Below are 9,825 nucleotides of genomic sequence, written 5' to 3'. Positions count from 1 at the left end.
TCCAGGTCTGAAGGGAAAGTCCTACTCGGAGAGACTGAGGGAACTGAACCTTTTCACCCTGGAACAGAGGAGACTACGTGATGACTTGATTCAAGTCTTCAAAATCATGAAAGGCATCAACCACCTCAAACCACAGGAGCTTTTCCAGATCAGCAGGGACACACGCACCCGGGGACACAAATAGAAATTGGGCTTCAAGGCATTCAAGACGGAAAACAGGAGACACTTCTTCACACAGTGAGTTGTCACAAGCTGGAATAAACTCCCCAACGATGTGGTTGAAGCTGAAAATTTGGGAACATTTAATAATTGACTGGATAGGATCCTTGGATCAGTTAGTTATTAATGTACACCAAACAAGCATGATGGGTCGAATAGCCTCCTCTAGTTTGTAAACTTTCTTATGTTCTTAAGCAAAGTTCCTCGAAAGGGGACTTAGCTGAGTTTTCTGAATACCAGACAAACACAAAATGTTGAACAGTCCTTAGGAAGGCAGCTTATTTTATTACTATTTTAATGTTTGAAGTCATCATCTCCCACTGTCATACATATTGTCTGCAGGCAAAACCATGGGATTCAAGTGAAAATGTATTCTGCCATGCAATGATATTGTTACCTTGGTTTGGGAAGGTGAGATTTTCTATTGCGTAGTATAACAGGTGGACAACAACTGTAGATGCCTTTAGAGACACTGGAATCTCTTAAGAGACACCAACAGACCCCCAGCACTTCAAACAGAGAGTTCTATAGGAAAACTTGCCAATTGCTTCTAGGGGATTTGAAAACTCCAATCACTTTTGGTGTGGAATGAATAGGAGCCAAGATACTGATTAATTTCTGGATTTTCACCATGAGAAATTTCCCTTTTAGCTGTGCATTGTCTGCGCTGAACAAGGCATACATACATTTTCTTTCTTTTTTCATCACGTGATGTCCATTTAACTTTATTTTGATCGGAATTGCTTTATTGAACACAAAAACGTATCTTGGCCTTTTTCTTGACTGAGCCTACGATTCCATTTCAACATCTTTATACTTTAAACAATGGCATTAGTCATTCTCCCAACCCCGCCTACCTATCCTATTTTAAGTCAGGCAGGAATTATGGAGTTATTTTGTGGCCATTTTCAATCAATGCATGCTCATGTCTCTTCATTAACTCACCTGGTGCTTATGAGGGGAAACCGAGCAGAGCGGGATTCATTTGGATTAGACGACACTTCCCCTCACCCTGAGCACACAGCTCCACAGTCTAACACTCGGCACGCTAATGGGCCTTCTCACCCAGACCTGAGACCCTGCCAAAGAAAACAGTGCTCTAGGTCAAGTGTGGAGAGCCACAATCGACTATTGTCACGGGGAGAGTCAGTGGAGTGGGGGTAGAATGTGCCATTGTCTGGACACGGGAGCCAAGACTACCTGGAACAACTGGGTGAGGTGGGAAAAAGTGCACGGCTGATAATGGTGTGTGTGAAAGGCATCAGAACTGCCAATATATAAATGGATATAGAGCCAATGAGACTGCAAATGAGCCCAATTTATCTCACTGCACCAATTTCTCACGGCATGTTCAGGCCAAAAGCTGGTCTACCACACTATTAAATACATTTAAGAATAGTGTGTGTTATTTAATGTTGGTTATTGTTGTCACATAGTGTGTGCTGTATATGCTTTACCTTCAGCTTGCGAGATATACAGTTAGGTCCACAAATATTTGGACAGTGACACAATTGTCATCATTTTCGTTCTGTACGCCACCACAATGGATTTGAAAGGAAACAAGTGGAAAGTTCTACAATGGCTAAGTCAATCAACTGACCTGAATTCAATTCAATGAACATGTATTTCACTTGCTGAAGGCAAAACTGAAGGCAAAATGCCCCAAGAACAAGCAGGAACTAAAGACAGCTGCAGTGCAGGCCTGGCAGAGCATCACCGGGGAAGAAACCCAGCATCTGGTGATGTCTATGGGTTCCAGACTTCAGGCAGTCATTGACTGCAAAGGATTTACAACCAAGTATTGAAACTCACAACTGAATTCATTATTATGTTAGTTTGTCCAAATACTTTTGAGCCCTTAAAATTGGGGGGACCACATATAAAATGGGTGTAATTCCTACACCGTTCACCCACTTTGGATGTAACTACCCTCAAATGAAAGATGAAAGTCTACACTTAAAGCACATCTTGATTGTTTCCTTTCAAATTCATTGTGGTGGCATACAGAGCCAAAATGATGACAATTGTGTCCTTGTCCAAATATTTATGGACTTAACTGTAGATCACGCTTTTAGATGAGAAACTATACCAGCCTAGATAGTCCTTCATGCCTGCTATACTAATAATTCTAAAAAGAAACCTGATTTAGTTTCTACTGTACAGGACAGTACCCGCATTCCAGTTTTTAGGGATTGCAGACCTGTTGTGACACAATCCAAGACCACACTGCCTGAAATGGTCAATTTCCACCACGTTTCCAAGCCATTTTAAATACAAAACGAGAAAACTAATCAAGGCGGGACTGTCCTTAATTTCAGCCACTTTATCATAAATGTCAACAGAAAATACACACACACTCAACAAAACAGGAACTGGCGAGACATTAACTATCCAGGAAAACAACTCTTATCAATCTAAACATTTCTTGCCAAAGTTTTTGAATTCATTAATTTTAATCCTGAATTAGCTCCAAGTGATGGAAGTGGACGGAGCACTTGGTAAAAATAACAAGTTCTTTCATTGCAAAATGGCAGCATGATGAAACAGACACCCTCCCACCCCCAACTCAATAATACAAAGCCAAAGCGAAGTGTGAGATATAAGGTGGGTCCAGCTACTAAAGACTCAGATGCAGGATTCCACCTTGGTCTCAGTGGTACTCAGTGGCATCAGATCCCTGGAAATCTCTGGACATGGCCAGAAATATCTTGCGATGCCTCAAAGAAGTAGCCCGTTGGCTCCGTTTCTCAGATCCCAGCTGCCAGACACATAAGCCACCAGCAGTTTGTGAGTGGAGAACTCACTCTCAACCCGGGAGTGCCGTGCCAAGCGAATTAAATGTCTTCCAGCTGAAGCTGCGGCTTGGGCTGACGCACAATGCCATTAATCACCAGCCCCGGCCCTGTGCAACACTCACAGCCCTGCGCAACACTCACAGCCACAAGCCCCGCACTGCCAGAGAGGAGAGATCAGAAAAGACAGGAGACAGAGGTGCAGACAGAGGAGGAGGAGGAGGAGGGGATGGGATGGAAGAGGATAGAGAAGAGGAAGGAGAGATGAGGGGAGGAGTGTAATGGAAGGCAAGATGAGAACTGAGGACAATAAGAGATTAGGCTGCTTTTAGGAAATATTAGGATCAGACACACTTATCACAAGGTCTAAAAAAAAAATCAATAAATAATAAAAAGAAAATCTTATGTAGATTACACAAATTGTACAAGTGAAAGGCAATGGAATAGCTGATAATAATAGCAGGTAAAAGAAGCCCAGAGTAAGCTATGTGAAAAACATTGTGTATCAGCACTGCTGAATGACAGTCAGGAGCGCCATCTAGCAGTTTGAAATGGAACTAGCGCCATGAGTTTTCTTTTAAACCCCCAGCCTGTGCCCAGGTTACGTGGTGTACTGTCTGTTGCTGGGCAGGGCACCTTGTTATTGATATATTAGGTTGAGTAATGCCAGGGTCAAGGCTTTTTTGCAAATCAACTGCAGACTCAATCTGATATATTAACAAAAAAAAAACACAATAAACAGTCCAGTCCAGGTACTACGTTTGTTTCCTCTGCCGCTGATGTACAATGTGCTCTCAGTTTCAACACTAAAAAATGGCTGGAATTCTTGAGACTTTTTCCATCAACTTCTTTAAAACAAAAAAAATAATAAGAATGCCATCCCAAAACAGATTACAAAGACCATCCACACATGTGCTGGGTTCAGCGTACCAACCCGTCTAACACCACAATGCAGCCAGTTCACTCCTGCAGCTCCTCTCCCAGCCCAGAGAGTTTGTCCAATTGTTGAGTGCGTTTAAAGCCTGACATCGGCTTCAGCCGCAGCAAAGACACAGAACGCACTCACTTCCAAAATGAATGATGTAGTACAGTGTTTTGTGAGTTTCTGAGAATCATTTTTATTTCAGTGTTTCAGTATTTAAGACAACTGTGGAGCTAAACAGGGATATTTGGCATTACACAATTCGGCTTAAAAAAAATAAAACGTATATTTAAACTGCTAAAGTCCAGTTGAGTACATCTTTATGCCAGGTACCAGAAAGCAGCTATGTTGGCTGGAAGATCACAAGTCCTTGTCTTTTCCAGTTATATCCACTGTGTGTGTGTCAATGCAGTACTTCAACCCCCTTAAACTCAAGTCCATCCGCTTTGGCACAGACGATTAACTGCTTTGCTGGAGATTATGTTAAATAACTTACTTTGTTTTAGTGTGCAGTGAACTGTTGGATTTCAGAGAGCAAAGCACTCCTGTGAATCATTTACAGCTTGCTACAAACCCATTTTCCTTACAAGTGTACAAGTGATATTAAAAGATCATTTCTAAAACCCTTAGAAAAATAGCCTCTAACTACTGCCCTGACTTGACCTGACCATAAAAGTAGAAAGAGGAGAGAGCTGTTTGGTTTCAGTGTTCAGAGACCAGAGACTGGGATTCATCTGTTCCCTGCTGTACATTACCGTGACATAAAGTATTATTCTTTTGGTCACAGGCCGACAGTCAATATTGAGATGCAGTGAATTGAAGCTTTGTGTGCTGCTGGAGAGGAAACTAGCATTTCCAAAGCTGTAACCTGTCATTTTGTCTCCATAGTTAACATAGTGAAAACTTTTTTTAAGTGCTTTTAAAATTGTATTTGGTAGGGAGGATAGTATAAAAATAAATGAGCGGTACATTACTTAACCCCCAATCCCATGGTTCAATACCTATTCCTATACAGTATTCTTTTATACTATTAAAAATAAAGGAAGATGTGCTTAAAATTACTTATTTTCTTGTCTGTGTAATCTCACAATTATTTATTTCTAGGCAGATGCCCTTATCCAGAGCAACTTAGAAATAAGCACTCAGAGTTCACTGCATGCAGCCTTGGTCTGTTCCTATGAGTTGTGGTCTCTCCTCTCATTTTAGCTCTGTCACAGATATAGCAGCAGTAATTGAAGCAAAAGATCCCCTTGACGTAGAAATGGAAGCTTGAAATGATGTTAGGCAATGATGGGTTCCTTTCCTTGCCTGTGTGTATTGCCAAAGTTCTCAAAAGACAAAATTAAAAAAAAAAGACTTACTCCCCCATCGTGTCAATAATTCAATGAGTGAAATAAATGGTGAAATAAAAAAAAATATATATATAGGGTTTGTCGGAATGGAAAACAATATTTGAATGCGTAAATCAAAGTAGCGGCATTTGTTTCTAATTCCAGGGGTTGATTTTATGAGTCGACTGATGAAATAAAAACCTGCTCAGATGTTATTACAGGGGTATCCCAGAAGACTCTCACATTCTGGAATCTTGAGTTCCATCAGGGAGGGGAGGGATTCTCTCCTGCTCCATAATAATTTAATAAAGATCTAATGATTTAATATTAGAGGGGAGTCAAAAGCAAAGTTTTAAAAATCAACCCTTAAGGCATCTCTTTACACATTATCATTATTATTGATTAAACTCAAATTGTAAACACTTGCCTTCCTCGAGACAAACATGACAGAAGTCTTTTAAAATACCTGCAGTGTGTTCATTATGTGCATGTCTGTGTACAGCAGGGGTCTTGAAGTAAATTCCTGGTGGGCCACAGTCATCTTTTGTTGCAGAAACATCTCGTGATTACTTAAATCGGTCTGCTTGGCTGGATGGGTTCAATGCTTCTCTTTGAGTTTGCAAAATGACATCGCAAATGAATCAAAGCAATCTTTTCAGCCAACAACCGTAAAATATCTTAAGGCCATATAAAAGGATTATTTTATTTCTATTATTCGTGCAGCCATTTCAGTTGCTCATATGTTTCTAACTCACTGGCATTCCCATACATACATTATGTTCAGCTACTCCTACTAAATACAAAAATAAAAAGCATGTACAAACTGTTTTAATTTTAGGAGTAACTGAAATGGGGTGATGAATTAATCACCCAGTAAATCTGCTTAAATGTTCAAACATAACCGATTTAAATAACCGAACTGGAACGAGTGTGTGCCCTTTCAGGAATGTAGTCCGAGACCCTGGAGGAGAAACAATTCAATAGAAATCGCGCTCTTGCTGTCTAGTGTGGCCATTTACCCATCGGTGCCCTGAACGTCCCCTTGGGGTTTTTTTCCAGAGCACTTCATCAACTGTCCAGACACTATCAAAACGCGGGGCCCCAAAGCACAGCCTAGTCATGTCTTCTCTTCTGGTAATCGCACATCGCCCTACTGTCCACCCTTGGGTCCGTCCACCTTGTCTGAAAAGAAAAAAAAAAAAAAAAAACGATACAACAAACACAGAAGCACAAATCAGTTTCAACAGGAGGGGAACAGAAGGCAGTGCGGTCTGTGTCAGGGACAGCAACGTAGTTTTGCACAGGGTTGATTTTTTCTGGGGGTGGTAGCTGGGGCTTCAAAAAAATAAATACCAAAAAAGTAGAGGATTTACCTTTAGGGACAAACTTGAGCGTGCTGCTGAATATTCAGAAGCGGGACAGTCCTTGCTTGGGCCCGTCGTTCAGGAACTCGTGACCCAGTCCATTCCCACACTTCCCACAGGACACCTCAAACAAACACACAGAGACTTAAGGCTGTGGGGGTGTATGCATGAATGCAGAGTATACCGCACATATACATATTTATGAAATCCTTAGAATATGGATGATTATTAAACAGAAAACTTGTTCGGATTACCATAAGCAGTTTGCAAGTAAAATGAGAGAAGAGTAGCAAGATCATAGGGTCTACATGTGCAGTCTGAAAAGGTGCGTTTTCAGGTCATGCAATCATCAGCAAATATAGCGCTGGGCTAATACTGTGTGTGAGGAGACAGTTTGCTTATTTCCAGAAAGCATGCCAACCAATCACACTTGTGCAGCTTTTTGTGCTATAAAAACCTTTCACAGAAATCAGGGAAGAATCAAGATTCAGGAGGTCCTGCTCTGCTATTTCAGATGCTGCATGCACCGTATTCAGGTTTGCAATGGAGAGCATGCATATGTCAGCAGACAGACATGGGCTGGGAGATCGTAACAGGCTGATAGATACCGACCTTCAGGGCTCCGGGTCTCTCCACGTATTTGGACACGCTGTCCTCCTGAAGGGTCTCCGTGAAGGCGGGCCATGGGGACGAGTGCTCGTACTTCGACCGGCTGGAAAACAGCCTGTGGCCGCACTTTACACACACGTAGATGCCTGCAGAGGGGAGTATGTATAGAGAGATGCACACATAGCCTTTTAACTTTTGACTACAATCAACTGCAATGCATCGGTCACTCGGAGGCTGTGCCACCGCAAAGTAAATCTGACAGTTACGTAACGATTCATTACGGCGTTACGTCACCGCACCCTAGTGTTCTCGACCAAACTTCTGTTTGAAAGCACCAAGAAAATAACAACACTTACCAGGTTTGAAGTGATCTTTAAAGACCTCACCTCCCATAAAAGAGCAGAAAGACATTGCTGGAGACTATCAGAAGAAATGTCTTTGAAATCCCAACTGCAATTGGGAGAAAACTTTCGGGTGCTGTGCTGCCGTCAGGACGCGTCTTTACGGGTTTGGTCAGGTGGCCACGCAGCGGGTCATGTGACGCGGCCTTAGTGCAATTACTGCCACTAGAGGGCAACGCTGTCTCATATAAGCCACTGAATGCGGCTCACAGTAGATGCAGGCTATCAAAATATTATTAGGCTTACAACTCTACCTAAATGGAACTGATGCATCTAGATCATACAAGACACATAATAAGAGGCGGGGAATTTCAATGGGAGTCAGTACCCTAGAGGTCAAAAAGGCACTAAACTAAATGCTACACATTAGTCTAGCAGTAACATAATGATTTGCTAAAGGCTTGTGCAGACTCTGTTTACTGTTAGTGTGAAAGCTCCACATACAGTTAGGAAGTGGTTGACCCAGATTAAAAGCAACCTGCCCGAGGAGGTGGGTCAGCCAGCACTGACACGGGCAGAGTGAGGTGACCAGCACTGTGCACTGTGTACTGTCCTGGACAGACCGTAGATCTAACCTGGACACCGTGCCATCATTTATGAAGAGCTGACCTGGGAAGAGGAGTGTAGCATGAAAGGGGCTTTCTTTCTACAGTTACCACAGTCTAAAGGGAAACAGAGAAGAGGAGACCTAAATAGAAGGCCTAGCCACTCTGTGCTAATTAATCCTGCTGGGTAGCTTTCTTTCTTGTCCCCATGGAACCCAGGCAAGTATGTCACCTTCTAAAGATGGCTTATCAAAATTCATCTGGATTTCTCTTTCACTGGCCCAGCTTACTGACCTACAAAAAAAGCATGTATCGAGGTCATAAGTAGAATGCTTCTGCCATGCAACATTAGAGTAGGTGAAGTCAATCAGAGACATTCATCCATGTATCATCAATACGCAGTACAGGGCCTAACCTGGTGGACACAGTGCCCTAAAAAGAGTACACCCTGGAGAGGATGCAAGTCCAACACTTACACACACACACACACAACTACAGGGCAATATAGAGTAACCAGTCAACCTACACAGAATGTCTTTGGTATGGGGGAGGAAGCCGGAGCATGGGGCGAAACCCACAAAGGGAGGACAAACTCCACACAGGCGGACACCCTAGGCCAGAATCAAACCAGTTTCCCAGGAGCGTTGACCACTGTGCCACCAGGCCACCTCAGACAGAGACACGAGATGGGAAAAAAAGAAAGTTCCTTTAAAGCGGATCAGCTCAGTTAATTTTAAACAGAGCTGAATACTGTAATATTATGTTAACTGGTGGGTTGTTGATTAGTGTCTGCAAAGGAGCAGTGTTTGCAATTTAACTGGCTTTGAGTCTCAGAGGAACCAGAAGAATATATGGATGCCGGCGAAGACATTCTAGAAAAAGCTCTCTAAATTATCAAAGCTGGAGCAGTTTGTGTGTAGAATATGCCACCCCCTCCCTGATGTACACTCTTCGGAGTGCAGCAAAGTTATACCACCACCACTGTCACACATTACGAGTTTCGAAGTAGCTCAACCGTTCCTGTTTGTTGATATCAGCTGTTGGTTGCACATTTGCTATAAATTTGGCATGCTGAGTTTCCAACATATTGTTATCCTTTGTAGCTCCTCTGAACACCCCGATAAAGGGTGACAGGTTGAGGTTTCTGTTGACAGGTTGAGTCTTCCTGTCTTTCACTGAACTGGACTGGATTGCAGAGCCAAATGCAAACAGAGAAGTAGAGAATATAGAATACGATGCAAAGGAATTTTAAGAGTTGCAAAAGATATTGGGGACCAAATTTCCAGTCCCCTTCACCCCGTCCCAGCCTCCCCGTCACCTTGGCTGGAAAGGCAGATGGATAATTATGAAAAGAGTGATGCTCTCTCAACATAGCAGCTTCAACAGTTTTCTTCCTCTAGTGCAGGGGTCTCGAACTGTGTTCTCGGTGACCACAGCATCTTCTGTTTCTATTGCAACTGGAGCTCGAAATGACTTCCTTTACCTGAATATTTCAACAAGATATGTATAACATAGTCTGCCTCAAACATCTTTTGCAGCCCTGAGAGAAGCATTCAAATTGAACCCATTCATCGGCAATTAAGACCAGCTCAGATCCTCGGGAGCCTGGTGGGAACAGGAGCTTGAATATGAGACAGGGGCC

At 42.6% G+C, this 9,825-nt stretch overlaps 1 protein-coding gene across 1 annotated transcript; it reads right to left on the bottom strand.

The window, feature by feature from the left end:
* Positions 1-4,104: 4,104 nt before the first annotated feature.
* Positions 4,105-7,764, bottom strand: msrb1b (methionine sulfoxide reductase B1b). The gene is made up of 4 exons (XM_066689310.1): positions 7,594-7,764; positions 7,241-7,383; positions 6,638-6,752; positions 4,105-6,446 (listed from the first exon to the last, which is right to left on the bottom strand). The coding sequence occupies exons 1-4, from the start codon at positions 7,646-7,648 to the stop codon at positions 6,415-6,417; spliced, it is 345 nt and encodes a 114-aa protein (XP_066545407.1). The 5' UTR covers positions 7,649-7,764; the 3' UTR covers positions 4,105-6,414.
* Positions 7,765-9,825: the final 2,061 nt, after the last annotated feature.

The sequence above is a fragment of the Amia ocellicauda genome, chromosome 17, assembly GCF_036373705.1.
Source record: "Amia ocellicauda isolate fAmiCal2 chromosome 17, fAmiCal2.hap1, whole genome shotgun sequence".
NCBI classification, from domain to species: Eukaryota; Metazoa; Chordata; class Actinopteri; order Amiiformes; family Amiidae; genus Amia; species Amia ocellicauda.
Note: the sequence above shows the minus strand (reverse complement) of the source record. Positions and strands in the feature narration are given on the sequence as shown.